This window comes from Macrosteles quadrilineatus, unplaced genomic scaffold, assembly GCF_028750875.1.
Source record: "Macrosteles quadrilineatus isolate MER2022 unplaced genomic scaffold, UCM_ALF_1.0 Scaffold_2__2_contigs__length_208266976, whole genome shotgun sequence".
NCBI classification, from domain to species: domain Eukaryota; kingdom Metazoa; phylum Arthropoda; class Insecta; order Hemiptera; family Cicadellidae; genus Macrosteles; species Macrosteles quadrilineatus.
This window is the reverse complement of record NW_026542595.1, coordinates 11,153,384-11,176,037: the sequence shown is the minus strand read 5'-3', so window position 1 is coordinate 11,176,037 and position 22,654 is coordinate 11,153,384. Positions and strand designations below refer to the sequence as shown.

The window sequence follows — 22,654 nt, the reverse complement described above, 5'->3', positions numbered from 1 at the left end:
ATAAACGTAGGTTTACACGTTTGCACCAAATTTAATCAAAATCGGATCACCTTTGCTCGAGTTATCGTGCTAACGGGCAAACATGTATATTAATTTGAACGGAGGAGGTTTTTGGCCTCTGGGGACCTGAAAACGGAAAAGTAAATGGGTCATGGGTCTAGGTCTTACCATGAGACCTACGGAATAGCTTTTGCCCTATTTAGGAAATTCGCTAAAATTTAGCACCACACTAAAACCACCACACACCTTTTACTTAAACGTATAATCTGCTACTGATCAGATGCATAATTTTTGAAGGATTTACTTCAAAGAAAAAGTAAATGGTGAGTTTTATTAATAACCATTTACTCAAGTCATGAGCAAAACCTCAAATTTCTATAGATTACCTTTTACTTCTAAAGCAAAAGGGTTTGCTTTAGTTTTTATTAATACAGATTGAAGGATTTGCTCGAATTTTCGCAAGTAAAAGGTTTACCTCATCTTTATTAATACGGCTCAATTAATACGCTACATGAAACTTTGTCGGTTGAACTCCTTCGCCATTTCTTAACCGATTTTATCCATTGACGTCTCATTGGAAAGAGCGTGTCGCGTAGATTTGCAAACTGGCCTTACATTTTCGAAAAAGCCCCTTGGGCTCTGCCCCAGTGGCTTTGAAAGTTCCCATGTTATCCTTATGAAGAACATAATTGTTTACATTTTGATGAGCTGTATAATTTAATTGCTGTTATTTATTTTCCAATTCAACGAAACGCATAGGTTACATTTACTGATTTGGTTGAAATTAAATATTTGCTACTTTAATTTACATTCGTACTTTATTCCGATGTAAAAATCTAGAAAGCCTGGGCAATTTGATATATTTTACCAAAAAAGAAAAATGAATTGACAGGGAACTGTATTTCTTGAGCAATAATTGAAAGAACCGATTTTTTACCATGGAAACATAGGTGTCATAGAACACCACCAAGTAGAAAAAATAGAGATTTAAAAAAAACTATTTACTATCGTTATCATCCTAAATAATGAAGAGCACTTACAATATGAAGATTCCCACAAACAATGAACAGGGATGTTAGCCAAAGTGTTACTATTTTGTAGTAAACACTGACTTAACTTTATGATGATTGGCAAAGGAAAACACTCTAGGGCTGAATTAAACTGGTACGGCAAGGACATTAAATATAGGTTTTCATAAAAGTCAAGTGATTTTAAAATAATATGACTACATCCAAGAAACCTTAATAAAAACTTTCACTGAAGGATTTGCATTATTCACATTTAAGGGAAACAAAAAACCATCTGGACGACATTTGGCCTTTCAATTCTGCATTTTTTTCAGGTAAATATAACTTACGTTATAACAGTAACTAGGTAGCCAAATTAATACCAATTGAAGCAAATAAAATTATGACAGAGAGGTTATGCAGAAAATCAGGCAGTTCTTAAGTAATGTAAACAAAATGTCATCGCTATAAAAAATTACTGAAATTTGTAAACATACTAGCGACAACGGGTAGTACTATTATCATTGACGAAGATCAACCTGGACCACCTAATGCGGCTATAAGTGGGAAAGATATATAGAATACACTAAAAAACCAGATCAGCTTTTGAAAAATGATCAAATACGTGTAATAAGCATTTACTAGAAATGTTGATTATATGTAACTGTTAGTCACGTAATCTATGAGCTGAGTCTTTTAAACTCATCGGAAATTATGACTTTTATTCGTTTTTAAATAAGTTAATTATTTGTTTTTAAATACTGTAACTACTTTACTTCTTTGCAATTGCTCGATTTCGAGCAACATGTACACTAGTCAAGATTATTTCTTCTAGCTGTCACTGATATGTTAACATTGAATGTTGTTTACAAATACCGTAACCAATTCCGATCACGTTTTGAAAGCAAATGGAAACCAAGTAAGATTAAAAATGTTTTTCCTTACATAACGGATTTAATTAATCGCAAGTGCAATAATTTGTAGGGTAACCGTAAATGAAAATAGAGTTTCTTTGTGTATAAAATTGTTCTTGAGTTTTGATAACCGGGGAAAAGACCTTGAATCAGTGTTGTATATGGCTGGGAAACTTACATTTTTTTAAATGAGCGTTTTCAGTCGAGACTCGGCACACGACCGACGCGCGTCTACGTGTCCATAGTAAAAATAAAAGTAGGCCTACCGTGTATTTATGTTTTATTCGTCAAATGTACAGTTCGTGTATGTGTTTCAAAACTCCAAGACGCACCTAATGGGGAAGCTCAAGACCTTATATTAGGACTGATGATGGCGATTTAATTTCGCCGAAATGCATCTCCTGTAATAGGATACATTAGGATCGACCGGCGGACATAGGTAATTTAACCTTTTATTGATTGTCATACCGATCCGGAACAACAACAAACAACATAAAATTAAGTTATGTATAATAGTTTGGCAAACATATCTGAAAATATGCAAACCAACTGCTGTTCTTTATACTGTATATAAGAAGGTTTCAACTGAATACTATAAGATCCCCTTGCGTAGAACGGGTACACAGCTAGTACATAATAAACATAAAAAAAATCAAAACCAATTGCTACAGATCAGGACCGTTTTTGTGACACATCAATAATCAAAATTGGTTTTAAAATTAGTGAGGAGTTGAGTTTACAAAAATCTGCTTAGATTCTGTGTAGATGTTCACAACACGTGTTTCATAAATAACAATTTATATAACCAGCTGTTCCTTTAATCAATAGTAAGTGTTTTTTTCAAAAGAATGCATCTACATCTTTTCTCCATTAGGAAAACATGGGATCTTGAAATACTACTGGGGCAGAGCCCTGATGAAGTTTCTTGAAAAAGCTTCTCATTACTCATCTAGAGCTTAAGTGGAACTTCCATTCTCCATTCTAATTCCTGAGTTTTCATAATTCCTGAATTTTATGGGTTTGTAGTTTTTTTTTAGATTTTATAGAGATCACTGAGTCAGTGAGTGGGTGGTACTGGTACTTGCTTTTTTAAGTATAGGGGTCGGGGACCCTTTGCGAATTTTATTTGGGTTCAAAACTTAATTCCAAAGTAAAAATAATAAAGTAATACCCTTTTACTTTTCTAAGATCTTCACCCTACAGACTTAAGAGTGATTTACCTAGGTACTTCAATCAGGCTGGAGATAAAAAATACCCCCGCCGCAGCAAACCTGCAGACTAAGCGAATTTCCATTTGACTGATTTGATTTATACTGAAATGTCTACTTAAAAATATAACATTTATTCCCGATTTAAATAGAATTAGTTTACAAATGCTTAGGTTTGCTGCATCAGGGAGGGTAAAACTGTTTTTTTTTGTAAAATGTTAATAGTTAGTAAGAAATAAAAACGTTTTCCAAATTTGATCAAAATATGTTCTTAAGCAAGCAAACTACAACAGTTTAATTATTCTCCATAAGAATAACATGGGAATTTTAAATTTAAAATTTTTTTTAATGTTCTCCGTAATTATTAGGCGCATAATAACGCTTCAATATACTAAATTATTTGTTTTTTTAAGCTCTACAAAATGGTTTGGAAAGAAATTGCTAAATTTTATGTTTTTTGGGTCAAAAATGGGAAAAACCTATTTTTACCCCATAAAACCCCCCGTAAACCCCCGTTCCCATGGTCCGATCATGCTGGATCGCGAACTCGTTCGAATAAACGTAGGTTTACACGTTTGTACCAAATTTCATCAAAATTGGATCATTTTTGCTCGAGTTATCGTGCTAACGGACACATATATATATATTAGATATATAAATATATATATAAATAAATAAATATATATATATATATATATGAATTTGAACGGATGGTGTTTTTGGCCTCTAGGGACCTCAAAACGAAAAAAAAATCGGTCCCGCGTCCAGGTCTTACCATGAGTACTACGGCAAAAGCTTATTCCCTATATGGGAAATTCGCTAAAAACTGCCTAAATCAATTTTCATAAACTGTTTCGTCTGCCTTTAGTTTACAATCTGGCAGTGGTTAAACATTCAACTGAAGGGTCAGCTGTTAGATTACTATTCTTATTTAAACCGTTAGGAATTAACTCTAGAAAGAATTAAATCGCAAGAGAATTTAATGTTTCGTTACTATTTGCAGGTGCACTAGATCATAAGCTTAAAAATGGCACATTAATCCTAAAATTGGTTAAGTAAAATGGCTGGAAAAGGTATGTTACAGATAAAACTGTATTAAGTATATAAATAGATAGATAATTTCTTGCCTGATAGATAGATAATTTCTTGCCTGAGAACAAGAAAGGTTCCAGATTTGATAAGTAAGGATAAGATCGTGAGAAAATGCCGTGAGTAATACCCGCACTTCACAAAAAATGAAGCGTAAACATACTATTTGAAGTATTTATTAAGTTAGGTTGACATTTGCCGAATTGTCTCTAAAATTTCTAATTGATAACAAATACGTAAAAATACCTTAACAATCATTGGTATTTGTCGATTCAACATCTTTATGTTTTGTCATTACTACTTTAAATATTCTTTGAACTTATTATTTAAGTTTCACATCATTCTGCCCGGTTCTATTGTAGCTTTCCCAATCCGACCAAAGCATCGAAAATGCTAGTTTACCGCACTAAAGTGGTAATGAATTTGCTACCTTAATACACCTCAAACTTAAACTTAGTTTTTTCAACACGGTATGATTGCTTACGTTATTGGACAAATCTATGATTATTTGAATTTGTCCATTGCGGAATAAATTATGACAAACAAATGAAATGTTGGAATAAACCAGTGAAAACAAAGTCCCAAGTGTGGTAGGCGTACTCTGAAATTGTCTCATATATATTCCTAATATAAATGACATAATGATGCAAATTTACTCCAACTATACAATTTTTGCAGTGTCATTGATACGAATGACTAGACACATTTATTATTTGAAATTTAAATTTGAACTCTTTACCAACGAACTCATATTGAAAGTGAAAGTGCACAAAATACAGTGATGAATGCATTCATGCAAATCTTATAGTACAACAAGTACTTCGCTTTGTAAAGTGATTCAGTTATGTATTTTGAAGACCTTTGCTTTCATCAGTAACTGTGAACCCCTTGAATATGGTAGTGCATTAATCAATTCACAATCCACGCATTAGTACTGAATATAAAATGAGTTATAATGTTCCTCATTGTTCATGAAACGTATATTCTTAAAATCAGGTTTTGATTGTATAGCTCAGAAACCGCAAGTTTGGTTCTAGTAACAATACTGTATTGAGGTGTCGTCACTAAAACAACAAGTTATAAAAATCGGCACTCTTTATTTGATATCTGTAAAAATAACATACAAGGCACTTGTACGCGTCAAATACATACATAGAATCACTTAACTTAATCATACATAACAGTTCAGTCACAGTCTCTACGCTATAAGATTCTATATATAATATAGAACAGTAATCTAACATTTATACATCAACGGATCTAAGTGTGAGGAATAGAAGGACGATCAAATCAAGAGTGCAACCTTTGAACACAGACTCCCTTCCCCGCTAGAAGAGTGAACTGTCTCTAGGTGGGTCATAAATAATCTTTTAGCAAGAAAGGGATTCGCACTCGCTCACTGCACGCGGAAATCACAGATACCCAGAAGGGCTAAGTCTAGTCTAGTGCGCTTAACTCCTCGCGGCGTCTGTGGAGTGATCGCTGTCGACTTCTTTCGCTGGCTTTGGTTCTTCGGGCTTAACTTCTTCTGGTTTGACTTCCTCTAGTTTCTCATCTTTCATCTCTGCAGCTGGTTTCTTTTCCTCTGTTGGTGGGTGGACCTTTTCTACTTTCTTTCCGTCAATCTGCTTTTCATCAACTTTGGATTTTTTTGGTGTATCTTCCTTTTTTATCACCTCGGTGGGCTTCTTCTCATCAACCTTCTCTTTTGATTCTCTCTTACGCCTCTCCTTCTTCTCCGCGGACTTCTCTTCCTTCTTTTCCTCCTTTTTGTCCTCTTCCTTACTTTCATCCTCCTTTGATTCGTCCTCCTTCTTTACATCCTTCTTCCCATCCTTCTTAACGTCCTTTTCCTCGTCACTCTCTTCAGATGACTTTTCTTCGACCTTTTTCTTTTCTTCCTTCTTCTCCTCCTTCTCTTCCTCGGGCTTCTCACTCTTCACTTCCTCCTTTTTCTCTTCCTCTTTCTTTTCTGGCTTCGCTTCTTCTTCTGGTTTCTTAGCCTCTTCAGCCTTTACTGGCTCGGATTCCTTAGGCTTCTCTTCTTCTTTCTTTTCTTCTTTTACCTCTTCTTTCTTTGCCTCTGGAGCTTCCTTTGCTACGGTGGCAGCAGCAGGCTCTTCAGCAATAGCTGCCACAGAGGACTTAGCGTCTTGGACTGAAGCTTCGTCTTCCTTTGGTGACTCTACAACCTTTTCAGCCTCTTTAGGGGCGTCCGCTTTGGTTTCGGATACTGTGCTTTCAGCGGTACCGACTGATTCCTTCACTTCTGCAGCAGGTTTAGCTTCTTCGGCAGGCTTAGCTTCCTCGGCGGGTTTTGGTTCCTCGGGCTTAGCGGCGGCTTCCTTGACCTCTTCAGGTTTTACTTCAGCAACTGCTTCCTTAACATCCTCTTTCTTGGTGGCCACAGCGGGTGCATCTTCTTTCTTTGCTGCTGAGGCTTCTACGGGGACAGGTACTGGGAGTGTTTCGGGAGCGTCATTTGCGGGCTTAGCTTCCTCTTTCTTTTCGTCCGCAGGCTTGGGCTCTTCAGGTTTCTTCTCCTCAGCAGGCTTATCTTGTGGCTTAGGTTCCTCCTTAACTGCTTCTTTCTTCTCCTCGGCAGCTGGGGCTGCGGCGGCCTCAGCGGGTTTCTCAATTGGCTTCTCTACTGGTGGGGCTGGAGCTGGAGCTTCGGCAGGCTTTTCTTCAGGCTTAGCTTCGGGTTTGGCTTCCGGCTTGGCTTCGGCCACAGCGGATCCCTTAGAGTCGTCACTCTTAGCTACACTGGAATACTCGGTGATGACTAGAGGCAGGACGTTCTTGGGCTTGTCAGCCTCAGGTTCTCCGACCGGGTAACTCAGGGCGACCGCCGCCAGGGCGAATAACACAAGCGTGGTCTTCATTCTGAAAAAAAAACATTAAGTATTAGAGCTATTAGTTTATGACCTTTGTTCCTTTTATGTCAAGGGATTCAGAGGATTAATTAAATCATCATAATAATAAAATGATTACACACGTGGAATGCCTATCGATATCCCTTAGTGGTACATATAAATATTACAAATAATTGAGAGTTGTTATGATTTCTAGAGAGATGGGCCAACAGTCTACTAAAGTAGTTTCTAAACCATAGGATTGCAGCATTATCAGATTGATTAAAGCCAAAGATGATCGGCAGCAGAGCATTTGAACCATGCCTGCAGGACGGAAGTCTCTAACCATTGAACCAGCCCCACGAGCATCCTCTTTGTACCATTAGAAAATCAAAAAGTAATCTTACGCTTGTAAAACTATATAGAAATAATTTGTCTTGTTCAATCACAATCCGTTGTTAAGTTAAACTTTTGAATTGGCAAAAGTTCGTATCGATAGTAGGATAGTAGCATATAAAATGCGAGATAGCTTTAAAACGAAATAGTTTCAGACATAATAAATACAAATACTTTTTTTAATAACGTAACGGACTGGATACATCTTGGGTACCACCCACCTGTTATTGGCGGATTGTTGATTATGTCGTACACGTAATACAGGGATGGCATTTATTACTACAAGAACGGTATAAGAGACGATAGGTTCCAGATGAGTAATAAAAGTGGGAGTTTCATTGCCATAAAAATCACGGAATGAGAAACTGCAAACGATCCTGTTGCCGCAGCGGAGCGGGTGTAATAACATAATTGACCGGCCCCGCATGTATCATGGTGCATTGACCGGGGCAGAGGCAAAGAGGCCGCCCGCCGCCCGGCAGACAAAAAGAGGATGGCGAAGTTATAGGCCATCACGTCCGAGCGGGGATATTAGATCCATCGTAAAATTAATAACCGATCCCAAACTGTGCCCCTGACTGGCCGAGGGCTCATCTTTGTGTTGGTGTGGTTGCGGCTACAGACGTTGGGGAAACCGATATGTTGCACTTTGTCTATCTCTGTCACTGAAAACTCAACAATCAATCGTTTACTTCAAAGTGTCAATTTGATTTAGTTTGTTCTCATCGGAAGGAAATAATTAATAGTGATTAAATATTTACTTTTATATACAGGGTGTTAAAAAAAGGTTCAATTAATAGGATTCCTTGGGTCTAAATAAAGAGAAAATCAAGAATATTTTTTTTCCAAAATCGCTTCGTTAACCAGATACTGTTTCTGCCTTATGTATTTTTTACATAAACATTTTAATATTCGAAGTTTTTCAACCGATCTTTATGCAACTTGGTATGTATTTTAAGGAAGAAGAGACTGCTGTTAAAGAAAAGTCATCTTGATTCAACTTAAAATTTGAAAATGGCTGATTTTATGAAAAAATGTCAAGAACACTTTTAATTCCCTATCAAACGGTACCAAGTTCAAAAATATCGAATGAGAACTAGCTTCATTACGATTTTTAGTTGTAAAATGGGGCAAACCTGGCTACCTTCTGCCTTATTTTACCTCATTTTGAAATTTTAAGTTGAATGAAGATGACTTTTTTCTATCTGCCTTAAAATACATACAAAGTTTCATAAAGATTGGTTGAAAAACATCGAAAATTAAAATGTTTATGTAAAAAATACAAAATGGCGAATATCTGGTTAGCGAAGCGATTTTGGAAAAAATGTTATTCTAGACTTTCCCTTTAGCAAAGCATTCAGTATACACTGTTCAATTTTGTCGAAATCCAACCAAGACTCGCAGTAAAGTAATAGTGTTCGTTGTGATAACACTCGACTCATTACAGTCCAGTATCTTTGTCTATTACAGTATTTAATTTAGAATGGAGTTTGTTATTTCCGTAGCTGACACCAGAAATGCGTAGTAAAATAACGTTGACAATAAATTCGAGGTAACTGCTATTCCATATAACTACTAGGAATGTGCAAGATACACTACTACCTGTATCGCGAGAACGTGTGCTGAACAATACAAGAGAACTGTTTTACAAATGATTATTACGTAAGAAATATTTTATTATTATTATCCCGATCACTTCAACAATGAAACAAATATCTATTGAATGTGTTAAACATCAATTATAGAAATTTTTATTCTATAAAATAAAAATAAGTCAAGCAATGGTTTCAATACTCTCTAAAAGATCATTTTATCAAGTTTCAATAAAAGCGCAATACATTAAAAACATGAACGTAAAAAATGACTTGCAATGAAATAGTTTAGTGTATTATGAATAAGATATGAGTATGTTACCCATAGTACTAAGTAATTTAGGACTAATTGCACTAATTTTTAAATCTAAATGTGATTTCCATCGGAAAGGTCAACTAAAGCAAAACACTTGGTTTGTATTGTATGGCGCCTCAGCCTCGCTTACCTTAGTTTGACCTTGGCGAGGTAACTACGTATGGACAATTGCCTGTCGGTTGAAATATCTTCAAGGATTTTCTCTCATCCTTTCATATTTAAACCAAGTTCCATTGTTTTTCTAATCTACCTGGACCTTGGCGTTTTACATACGGTATTTCCGTCGTTTCTATGTTTTTACTTGAGGCAATTCGTTAAAGTTGATACAAAAGTAAGAAACTATATCATATTATCTGGAGTGTGTACAACAGGCTTCTGTTAGAAAAAGTTGCTTTTGAGATACCTAATCAAACATTAAGAAATAACTAGTAATTAATCACCGGAAACTTTTAATCAAGGAAAACAGTGTCTTCCCGATAAAGGGAGTTCCGTGTAGTAGGTTTAGCAAAAAGTATCGTTTTTAGCCTATCTAATTCCATCATCCGGCATATACATTAATATTAACAAGTAATAGTGGTTAACTTGCCCCATCTACGTTTAGTCTATTACGGTTAAACAATTCGCCCTTAAGTATTAAAATCTGACAGGAGTTAAAATAGAATAAAAGTAGGTATTTATTTTAAGCTCCCATTTTTGTATGTTCTTTTTATATTATTGTTATATTATCTGTGCCTAATGAAAAGCCTCGCCTTCCTAAACATAAACCGAAGTGAATAAATATTTTGCTTCTAAAGTTAAATTAAAATTTGTATTCCAAATTATTAATAAGGCGAGGCAAGTTGGTTATTTAGATAGCACTCTTGGAAGGAACAGCAACCTCAAGTAGCTGAAGATTCAGGAGCCTCTCACAAGTTTAATTGGTACTTGAATTAATTGTGTTCTCTATTTTTTGTGACGAGAAAGCTTTTTATTAGACCGATAGAGATACGCATTGATAATAGTACGAAATAGTTAAACTTCCGATTATCAAACGCATAACATATTTAAATTGCTAATACAACTTTTTTACGTAGGAATTAGCTGTATTCTTCAGCTTATGCATAGTTCCAATTTTACTCAAACTATTTCAAATACTTATAGCTAGTACTAATTGTTAATAGAATTCATCATCCGAACATGAGTAGTTGCAAATGAAAAAAACATTGAACGTCTAGAAAAGTCAAGAAAGTGCCGTACAGAATATTTAATAACTTGTTTGGCAGAGATATCTATGAAAATATTTAGTGTCCTACATGAAACCTTTGGAAACGAAACGATTAATTTTGTCCATTCAACGATCGATATTTGTCATTATTGTGTGTATGTGTATTTTACTTGTAAACTTTGAGTGAGCATAGGGCCAACTAAGCAGAAATAATGTATTGATGTTTGTTTAGATTAATTTTCAGTTCAAAGGATGGTTATTTTCACGTTCTTAAATTACAGGTATTCCTACTGTACACTATTACAAGTTAAATTCATCGTAATTCAAAAAAGTTGTGCAGCCTCTGGATTACTATGTGTGCAATTGACTATTTCATACTGAGTGAATGTCTATATGGATACTCCAATATTTTACTAAAAATAACTTAGTTTTGTGAGCTAGTCACAGAATGTGATGGTGTCTAAAGTCTTATTTTCCACTTAATGTTTTGTTATTGATAGAGTTATTTGGTAATAAAAGTTGCTACAGCTCACAATAAGTAATTTCATTAGTTTGACTTGGTAAAAAAATGTGTATGTATTCTACATGATTTAGTAATTGAGATCAATACAATCTGTCGGTTGTTCCCATCAAATAAGACCATTTTAATTCAAAACTGGCGAGAGTTTGATCATGAGGATGGAATATCTAGTTTAGTTGCATCAATATTCAAAGGTTATTGATAAAATTATTTAAATTCATGCCTTAAGTCAACAAGAACCATCGTCAATACATGTTATTAGATACAAACAAAGGATTAGGATTACTTAATGCAAATATTTAGAATATTTTATGTATTTTAAATTATGTTTAGATTATGATTACAACCAAGAATGAAGTTTGTACAGTTTAATACCAGTTTTAAACTATATTGATGGACGAAATTTGATTGAACCTTTCCTTATGAATTTTGAATACTGTACTGTACTGTTTGTATTGCGCTATTTTCAATCAATTACACACTGACATAACCGACAGAAAAGGGATATAGCCATAGGAATTTCTATTTACAGTATTCGTTTATACTTTAACATTAGGCGAGGTTGGCGAATGACGAGTGTGAGTGGTCAGTGTTCTGTTTGTGGTGAGGTGGTCAGGTGTCGACCTCCGCGATGTAATGCCTGTAATCACTGTGGCTAGACATTAGACATTACTTCTGTCGGTGTCTGCTGCTGATTACACGAGACAGTGACTCATGTAGAATTGTACGTGCCTTGGCTGCGACTCGCGACCTCAGATATCGCGGACTCTTCAAACAAGCGCAGTCATTGCTTGATTAAATATCAAATATGTTTTGCCTTACAAAGCTTCTCTCGTTTTAAAACAATTCTTAGAGGGACACTTCCTCACATAGTTTAGATGTTTCACGTACGAGAAATCCTCATATTACTTATGTTGAATGCCACCGTAATTACGTCCATGGCAGTGGAAACCCATTGTTTTAAGGAATGAATTCGATCCCTGAAATATAAAATTTCATAGTTTTGGATCGCTTCACTTAAAAACCGGAAAGCGAAAAATAAAAAAAAAAGTTCGTTAATTCGTTAATATTAATTTTGTATGGCACCGATATCGTATGTTGAACATTTTTGAAGAGATGTAAAAAACTCTTATTATGTGTGTACTTGTAATGCTTGCTTTTTAAATGTTTATAACTAATATATTAATATACATTCTTTAAATACATGGAAAATAATCGGATACATCAATTAGGTGTAACAAAGTACTCTGTCGGTTTACTTCGACATAGAATGAATTTGGGCACAGCAGCTTTAATTCGTTGACTCGAATGGTAAATAGTAAATACAAATCGATTGTAATTTTGTACAAGATTCGTGGGATTATAAGAATTCGCCAGTTTCTCAATTTTTTTTATAAGTTGTAATGTAGAAATGCAAATTAAATGTATTATCCTCTAGTACACGTACCACAACTAAAATCACTGTTCAGCAGTTATTGATATAAAATTTTACAATTTTGTAAAACATTGTAACATTTGCACAGGTACAAAATACCCCTATATACTACAACACAGATTTGTTAAATTCAAAAACTAAAATTGGTCGATGATATTGTAATAGTGAGTGTAAATAAAATAATTATTGGGCCAGATTTGTATTTAAGTATTCTTGAATCGGATATAATATCCCAAATTCAGTTTTGAGGCACTTATAAGTTTCACATCCGCATTGAGCCTAACTAAATTGCATTAACTACTTTGTCAATGAATATTCGTTCACTTATTGTTGTTTGGTACCTAATTGACACAATACTGCAGATTCTAAAGTGAGTGCAAGGATATTTATATTTCCAAATAAACCTCACGCCAATATTCTGGTGAACGACTCATCATTAAAGAGACATCATCATTGCTGACATTTAATTAGCTGTTTTATTATTTACTAAACTGCTCTCCGGTTTGGATGATTTCTTGAACGGAAACATTTCAAACTACTTCTGTTATCTCTTGTCGCAACACAGTTCGGTAGTGGTTGGTGATACGAGTCACAGATCTGCTGCTTATCAGTAGCAGAGCCTGTCTTATCAGCCCTACAGGAGGTACATACCTGACATCAGCGTCACTGTACCTCCGGACAAGTGAAGGCACGTTAGGCACGTGCTGTTAGTCAGTGACAATACAGTACTGTCTTCGTAGGGACCAATCTGTTTCACGTGGCTTTGTTTGTTTGATTATTTCATGGCTTCTTAAAGAGGCCAAAGGAACTATTTTCACACGACAATTCGCTAAGCAATAATTAGTAATGACATTTTAGAAATACTATTTGATTATACACTGGATATAGAAACCTAAAACAATTTGAGAAACCCGACTCAGAAGAATCCATATATTATGTTTCAAATGTGTAATATATTCATTAAAATATCAATAAATTTTACACTAACTTTAATGATTTCAAATTGGCTAAGAGTTGTTTCAGAAATATAACACGGTAGATTGTTTTCTTTAGTCTTAGTCTGCTACCTGAATACCACTTTAGTTTCAATGTTACCAGATTTTCCTCACCTGGCCTTGCGTGACTAAATGTAGTGATAAAGACAAAAGGCTGCCAGTCCTGTGGATATTTGATACCCTCTCTATCAAATTGAGTTTCGATCGTTCCCACCCCCGCCCCTACAAGAGTGGAAATAACCGCTTTATTCACCCTTTGGCCTTGGCCTCTTGGCCATCCTCTAATTTCAACGATTTTGCCAAACAAATTTCAGATAAAGCATTTGCCGTTGAAAAGCACAGTGCAGCTTTTATCTTGTTACTGCTCTCACTCACTAAGTTTAAAAAAAATGGGTTTGGCTATGACTGTTGATATTTCCAGTATATTAAATGGTTACGCACAGTAAGGATAGTCATTATTCCAAAAAACTATTTTAACACATAGGCCTACAGTATTATTTAGGAATGACATATTTTGCTATAAACTGAAAAAGGTGTTGCCAATAATATTCGCAAATTAGTAATGAGATGTAAGTTATTGTTATGATGTACATTTGAAAGAAAATCCTTTTTTATATAAAATGGTGGAAATGGTTCTATAAATAATATATTCCTACATGATTTACCCACGTAGTGCAAATGATATCATAAGTTATCAACGGTATATATAATGAAAGAATCTTTAAAAGTATGACCTTTTCGTTATTTATTGTAGGCCATTTGCTTAAGAATTTATTTTAATACAGTACGACGTTTTCGTCTTCTGTGTTCGAATAATTATTTTACGCTGATTATGAGACAAAAAACGATTTTATCTTTGAAAGAGTTTTTACATTATGTAATATCCATTATGTTCCTCCGAGTAAAGATGACTAATATCAAGTTTAACTGACACTTAACTACTGTATCGCTTGTTCGCTAAATTAAGATCTACTAATTTTAAATGGCAAATGATGCGTAGTAATAACAAATTAATTGAGGTGTTTATTTAACTAATTTTCAAATTATATAATTAGTTGATCAAATAACTTTTCGTCTTTAGGCTGTTTTGCATCCCTCATTTAGCACTACCCATTTTGTTCTCTTCATATCAATTTTCTGAAAATGTCAAATGTTAGGTATAGAGTAAAAAGGTTGGATTATAAATAATATTCCAATTTGTTTTACCAAAATATATTACATTAATTGTATATTTATATTTTAATTAATATTCTTTTGTCCTATCATATTAATTATGTCTACAGAAGTTAGTTTGTAGAAATTTGTTTCTACTTTTATTTTGGGAGTTAAATTTGGTATAACATTTTTTCTGAAAGAGCAAGATGTGTTAGTATTTACGTGAACTAAGCTCTCTGTATCTAATATTAACATTACTGAAATTGCCCTGTAATTGGGGGTTTTACAGATAATATTACTCGCAGTGCAACCTTACACCATTTTGCCGGAATAGAAATTTTTAAGTTAAGTTATTTCAGTTAATCATGGACTTCTTTTATAAATAAACAATGCAGCTAGGCTTAACTTACACTGAAAGTTCCCTTATGTTAGTTGACAGTAGAGCTAATACTTCTAAAGAAGTGTTTATATATAAAAAAAAACCAATTATTTTAAGAATTATGCTAAAATGAATTTGTAAAGGTATTTTACAAATAAACGTTTAAGGTTCTCTACGAAAATAGGCAATGAAGGTTGTTGTTTACACTAGGGCCTACGGTTAAAAACTCGATGACCAAAGTTTCCAAACGTCGATATTTTCAAACAGAACTTTTACATACTAGTGTCCCGAATAGGTACTCACGTTAATATTGAAATATTTTTGTTTTACAGTCGATTTTTAGTTTGGTAAACGCAAAACTAGTGGTTTAGTTAACGCTTCCCCTTTCATACTAAACACTCCCTCGCAATAAAACCTTATTAAATATCTCTATATAGGTATTTAAGTTGCATATTATGTTAGTCTTAGGCTACAGAAAGGATGTGTTACACAAGTACCTAGTATCAGCAGTTCGGTTCAGATGATCACAACCACGGAGGACACAAAGCGACTGGCGCGCACCGTGGTTCTGTGGTTATATATGTAGCCGACACCCCCCCCTCCCACCCTCCAACCCGCACCTCACCACTGGTGAGAGGGGGAGTAACCATCCCCAGGCGTAGGGATGATCCGGCGAAAGAGAAATTGATCTTTTTTGGAATGCACAAGAGGCGGAATGTAATATAATTGTGTAGTCCTTTGTATGAATACATATTGTATTCGTAAGTTGGCGCTTGCAGGGAAATTACTTAAATTTTTCTGTTGTTTTAATAAATGTAACTATAAACTGCATTTTTTCCTCGTCGTGTGATTTTGCAATAACGCCCGTTTGGATACTGTTGGTATTTTGAATTAATCGTATAACAATAACACTGTTTCTTTAATTCAAACATTGATGATACTGTAGTAGGATTTTTTGACGATCATATAATGTTTGTCAGTTCATTTATAATAGCTATATACTTTTGTCGTTTGTAAAATCTTATAATCAAGAATTGTATTGCTTGAACATAGCAAAGGTATAAAACAGTTTAAAACATTGTCTTTTACTTCTATCTTGACGAGAGTGTTATTTTTAGAATAATAAGACATCGGGTTGATTAACATAATTTCAAAATAATTATATATATAGTTTATCCTTACTGGACAGAACACATTTCGAAATCACATTGTATTACAATCAAAAATGAAATAGTGTATTTACCGATCAATTGTTTATTTTGTTTTTTATTATTCAGCGAGTCAGTCGGAAAGGCTCGTGTATCATTTTATTTCGCTGCTGTACTTGTCCATAACCTGTTTATTTCAAACAAACAAGTTAAAGTTTCCATAGTTCCATAGTTTTGTTTATTATTTGGTGAGTCAGTCGGAAAGGCTCGTGTATCATTTTATTTCGCTGCTGTACTTGTCCATAACCTGTTTATTTCAAACAAACAAGTTAAAGTTTCCATAGTTCCATAGTTTTGTTTATTATTTGGTGAGTCATTCGGAAAGGCTCGTGTATCATTTTATTTCGCTGCTGTACTTGTCCATATTTGGCGAGTCATTCGGAAAGGCTCGTGTATGATTTTATTTTGCTGCTATAGGTTAATTGTCCATAACTTGTTTATTTAAAAAAAAAAAAACAAGTTAAAGTTTCAATAGTTCCATAGTTTTGTTTATTATTTGGCGAGTCAGTCGGAAAGGCTCGTGTTTCATTTTATTTCGCTGCTGTACTTGTCCATATTTGGCGAGTCATTCGGAAAGGCTCGTGTATGATTTTATTTTGCTGCTATAGGTTAATTGTCCATAACTTGTTTATTTAAAAAAAAAAAAACAAGTTAAAGTTTCAATAGTTCCATAGTTTTGTTTATTATTTGGCGAGTCAGTCGGAAAGGCTCGTGTATCATTTTATTTCGCTGCTGTACTTGTCCATAACCTGTTTATTTCAAACAAACAAGTTAAAGTTTCCATAGTTCCATAGTTTTGTTTATTATTTGGTGAGTCAGTCGGAAAGGCTCGTGTATCATTTTATTTCGCTGCTGTACTTGTCCATATTTGGCGAGTCATTCGGAAAGGCTCGTGTATGATTTTATTTTGCTGCTATAGGTTAATTGTCCATAACTTGTTTATTAAAAAAAAAACAAGTTAAAGTTTCAATAGTTCCATAGTTTTGTTTATTATTTGGCGAGTCAGTCGGAAAGGCTCGTGTTTCATTTTATTTCGCTGCTGTACTTGTCCATAGCTTGTTTATTTCAAACAAACAAGTTGAAGTTTCAATAGTTCCATAGTTTTGTTTATTATTTGGCGAGTCAGTCGGAAAGGCTCGTGTTTCATTTTATTTCGCTGCTGTACTTGTCCATAACTTGTTTATTTCAAACAAACAAGTTGAAGTTTCAATAGTTCCATAGTTTTGTTTATTATTTGGCGAGTCAGTCGGAAAGGCTCGTGTATGATTTTATTTCGCTGCTGTACTTGTCCATACCTTGTTTGTTTCAAACAAGTTAAAGTCTCAATCGTTCCATGGTTTTGTTTATCGTCCAGCGAGTCATCCGGAAAGGCTCGTGTAAGTTATTATTTTATTTCACGCAGATGATTGTGTTAGTTTGGATCGTAATCCTGTTTACGTGACGTCGCCTCATGATGTAGAGGAGAGTCACTTATGCTCCAATAAGATTTATACAGATTTAAAACATGACTAAGTTTAATATGTTTGTTTTCCTGAAGATTTATAATTTCTGATTTTAGAAAACTAACTTAATTCCAGAATGATACTGTCATCCAATTGAATTTGGAATTTCCACGGTACTATTTAGAGTCAATTTGGGTACAATACGAGCCAGTTCAAATTACGTTCAGACATTTTCGGAGTAAAACGTGAAAATCGCTTAGTACAGCATTTGTCACATAATTTTGTACTGAGATGTTAAACTAATGTCATTCGATAATAGTACAGTAATAAGTTTTTATTTGGATTGATTACACAGAAGATATATTAAAAACAGCGAACGACAATTTTACAATTTTGTTTGACCATCCAGACAAGTAGGCCTACTGTATGTTGAAGGTGATGTGATATCAATCTAGGATACGAGACGTAAAGTTATATTACATAGATTTAGGACTATAAATCATTCCATTACAGTACTTAATCAGGAAATACATTTCTCCCTAACGCGTTTATTTTCTTACAAACAGGTTTATGAACGTGTTTTAAATAGCTCTGTGTGAAAATAAAAGAAAGAGTAATCCTTATTCTTTTAAATCAATAAAAATAAAATTGTGAATAAACAAACCAACGTTTCTCCACCTCTTTTAATTTATTTCTATAAGCGTATGTGTACAAGTAGACACGACACGGGTAATAGTCTTGGATGGAGTTTTAAAATGCTGTTTCACGTGTTGTGTTGTGCTTTGTGTGATTGACACACATACAGTAGCTTCTGCTTCTTCACGTGAAGGCCCTCGCTGCAATCGCAGTGTTTCTAGACATTACAATGATTGTGTGGCATCTGCATCCCAGTCTATGTTGCGGTCGCTGTCTCGCTGGCCTTTGTTGATTACGTTTTAATCATCACACCATCACATGAGTTTTCTGTATTAAACTACATATTAGACATAGCGTTAATCGAAACACAGTGAGTAATGAAGAAATAATTTTAAAGCTCGCGAAGGGGTTCTAAGATGGGGTATTCTGGATTAGAAAAGTATATCTTGTGATCAGAGCTGGCAACTTGATCAGATACAGAAACGTCATTTGACTAAAGCTGAGAATAGCATTGCATTTGCCTCAGTGTATTACACATACACACACGAGTGTACATAAAACACGAGTTACCTAAAGTACATTGCAACAGTTACACTGTCGGCAGAAAGTTTATATTTCTATAATTATGTTTACAGGCAGCAAGTTACTCATGTGTCAGGATATCTTTATTTAATCTTATCTGATGCCATCGCATCCTTGGGATAAAACTAAACTAAAAAAAATAATTTTAAAACTAAGTAGATTTCTTATAATCTGTTTTCTGATAGTTAGTAATAGTTAGTAAACAGAAGTAATTGTTTATCGTCTAAAAATAACTTTATTTGATCTATATTCCCGAAATAACCTTTTTAAAATATAACAAACTAGTCTGATAATAGAATTTGAGGTATAATTATAACAGCTATTTTGCTACGGACCGTTAAGTTAAAATTTGTGTACCAACCGAAAACTAGCGTAGCATTTTTGCTCCCCCCATAAATGCGATGCTGCTCGTCATTTCATATAGTGTAACTACGGTTGATTACATATTGGTTTGTGTGGTTGGCCGTTGTGGTCGAGCTTCTGCGGCTATAAAATGCATTTTATGGTTTCAGGTTGGTTCTATATTGCGATAATTGTGGTGCAATTTCTTGCGTTGAATCTGTCGTGTTAAGAGCGCCTCATTTAGTTGTAATGTCTAAAGCAATCTCCTGAAAAGGTTCTCAACGCCGACTGTTTGATAAAATATTGATAGAATTTTGGCTGATGTATACCTGATCATCATTGCTAATCACAGTTATATTCAAAGTTTGCAAAATGGTATTTTTAACCATTTATATAACAATTACATACAGTGTGAATACTGAATAAGCAAAAAGGATATAGAATTAGTGACCACAGAATTCAAAGATTAAAATTTCAGTAAAATTTCCAGCTAAACATGATTAAATTCTTTAAATTAAAAATTAAATTAAAATGTTAATTCTGTGGTCACTGAAAAGAATTTTCAAATATTACTCAAATAAATGTATCGATCTTGTACGTTTAAATGTGAGAATATGAAACTATAGAAGTTACATCCTATCCTACTAATATTATAAATGAGAAAGTTTGGATGTATGGATGTATGGATGTATGGATGTATGTTTGTGACAAGTGAGCGCGAAAAATACTGGTCGGATTGGGCTGAAATTTGGCATGATGATAGCTCACATTCCCGATTAACATATAGGCATATTATTATTTCAAAAATCCTTTCGGGCTCCGCCCCAGTGGCTCTGGAGTTTCCCATGTTAACCTTATGAGAAATGGAATTATTGAATCTTAACAGCTGTTTCAATTAAACAAGTTGGTTCTGTTCTATGATGTTCAATAGCATTAAAGTTACAAGGATTTGCCAACAGGGTGCAGCACTATTATTTCTTTTACATTTATGACAACAGCTAATTTGCAACCAAAAGGTGAGTGAGCGTAGCGAACGAACTTCAACCTGGAGGCGAGTTAGCGTAGCGAACGAGCTAACCTGAAGGCAAGTGAGCGCAGCGAACGAGCTCCAACCTAAAGGTGAGTGAGCGTAGCGAACAAACTTCAACCAGGACGTGATTGAGCCATGCGAACGAGATAATCTTGAAAATTAAGAAGTTAAACGAGGCAAAGCCCGCGGGTTACAGCTAGTAAAAATATAAATGAGAAGATATAACGATAACGTAATATTGGGTTTATGTAGTCAATAGAATCCGCCCTCGTAACTAGTGTTATTTTTTTTTCAAAATTCATAATAAAAATGCCCTACAATATCTATAGTGTATTACGTTAGATAGTGCATATATGTCATCTTATACCAAAACCAAATCTGTAACTTAATTTAACAACCCAGTATGGATTCCACTTAAATTCTTGATTACCAATTACAGTATACGTTGTTTTAGTTTGCTTTGCCCAGTATAGGCCTAAATCGCTTTTTTTATATAGTTCGGTGATTGCTTGTGATCGCTGGCTTTATCTACTCTTCGCTGGTTGTACAATACTTTTGCCCATCTTCATTAATACATTGTTTGAGAGAAACGTAAGCAGTCTTATCGGTTGATGTTTATTTGACCAGCTGTGTAACGTGTATATTATCACTACTGTAGTTTCCTCCTAGATGACTGACTAATCCACGCTTTCTTATCACTACTTTCGACTCATTGTTTGACAGAACTATCAAGTGAAGGCCGATCGTTTATTTGATAGCTTACTGGAAACCATTTTCTCTTTGTGTACCATTCCAACTTGTTGCTTTGTTCCCAACTTTGAACCATCACAATCAGCTTAGAACAAACAATTATCTATTTTTATGGTAAAACCAATACAAATAATTCTGTTTTCCGTTTTTAGAAATACATTAGCATATACGAGGTCAGGGACACAAAAATATACAACATTTAAATATAAGTAGAATATTAACAATTCTTACAATGGCTCTACTTATTTTAACCGTCTCTTCAAAATAATATTGAACCTTAAACTACTTTGGTTGGTAATTCAAATTATTGTAGAAACACACTACTTGTGCACTATATTGGTTTAAACACGGAAATGCTTCAAAATAAGCGTTTAATATTGAGAACCATGTAAGCCATATTTTTTTTATCAATTGTTGTATAATTTGCTTATCAAAACCATCGACCATATAGTTCCCCTATTTAGTCCTTAATCTATAATATTAACAATTATTGGGTTTGCTTTTCCGAGTCGTGATTGCCTATTTTCATTCCATTCAATCATTTATCTACTGCATTACTTGACCAAAAATAGTAATTTGTTTATTCCTACTTCAATTATTTTGTATTTTTATATATCTAGGTCTTAAAATACCCCTAAATATAAACGCTTTAATTTGAGCTATTGATTGTTTGAATCAGATAATTTCAAGATAATGCATTAAAGGATAATAACTCAATACAAAACATACATTTGATTATTTTCGGATAGTGGAATTTAATTTTTGATATATTTCTTCAATTATAATTACGTTGTCCTATACGTTTTGATCTAAGAACCTTCAGTGAAATGGTATTTCATTTGAGATATTGACCATTAAGATGTTAAGACTACCAAAAGCAGGCTGTTACATCATGATCAACCCGAATTTTTCCAGAAATTGAGTTATTTATCATCGGTTGATCATCGATGATTTTACTTGAAACTTCAATAGTAACCTTCGATTTTGAAGGGTTTCACCTAGTAAAATATGATCATATTTCTAATGGCCATTGCGTTATACAAGTGTGTCTGAATATGATACTATGTACCGTTAAGCGATAATCTTTCCCTTTGATAATTAAGAATCATAGAACGCATTGAATCATGACAATTTCATCATTTTAACTCAATTAAATTTGACAAAATAATGGTAAAATATTAGTATTTATTATTAGTAAAACACAGAACAATGCTACAACTTTCAACTACAATAATTAATTTAAATAGTAAAAAAACACTACTGTATCTTTTGTTCTTTGTTATATGTGTAACATTTCTTATACGCATTATTATTTTGTTGAAATTGTGAATGAATCGACATTACATGAAATACAAACAAGTATAAGCTAAACTATTATTGTTTAAACAAAATAAAATACGTGATTTATCTGGTGGTGACATTTTCAACAGATGGACTTTGTAACATCAGAATACCAAACGCCTTTGTATTCCATAGTGAATATTTTAGAGAATTTCACCATAGGGAAGTAGCTATTACCGTTGGTGGCACGAAAATACCTAGACCCGGACCGACATACTTTTTCATTTTGATGTCCCTAGAGGCCAATACCCTATTCGT

General features: G+C 34.1%; 2 protein-coding genes across 3 annotated transcripts in view; one reads left to right on the top strand and one right to left on the bottom strand.

The window, feature by feature from the left end:
* LOC128988149 (uncharacterized) overlaps positions 1-22,654 on the top strand; it is a 151,121-nt gene that overhangs the window by 40,310 nt on the left and 88,157 nt on the right. The window lies entirely within an intron of this gene.
* LOC128988150 (neurofilament heavy polypeptide-like) lies at positions 5,296-15,620 on the bottom strand. The gene is made up of 2 exons (XM_054409381.1): positions 15,563-15,620; positions 5,296-7,104 (listed from the first exon to the last, which is right to left on the bottom strand). Exon 2 carries the CDS (start codon positions 7,101-7,103, stop codon positions 5,670-5,672), a length of 1,434 nt encoding a protein of 477 aa, XP_054265356.1. The 5' UTR covers position 7,104; positions 15,563-15,620; the 3' UTR covers positions 5,296-5,669.

Bases quoted from the DNA above. Each gene is read 5' to 3' on its own strand.
- LOC128988150 (XM_054409381.1), bottom strand. From the start codon at position 7,103: ATGAAGACCACGCTTGTGTTATTCGCCCTGGCGGCGGTCGCCCTGAGT.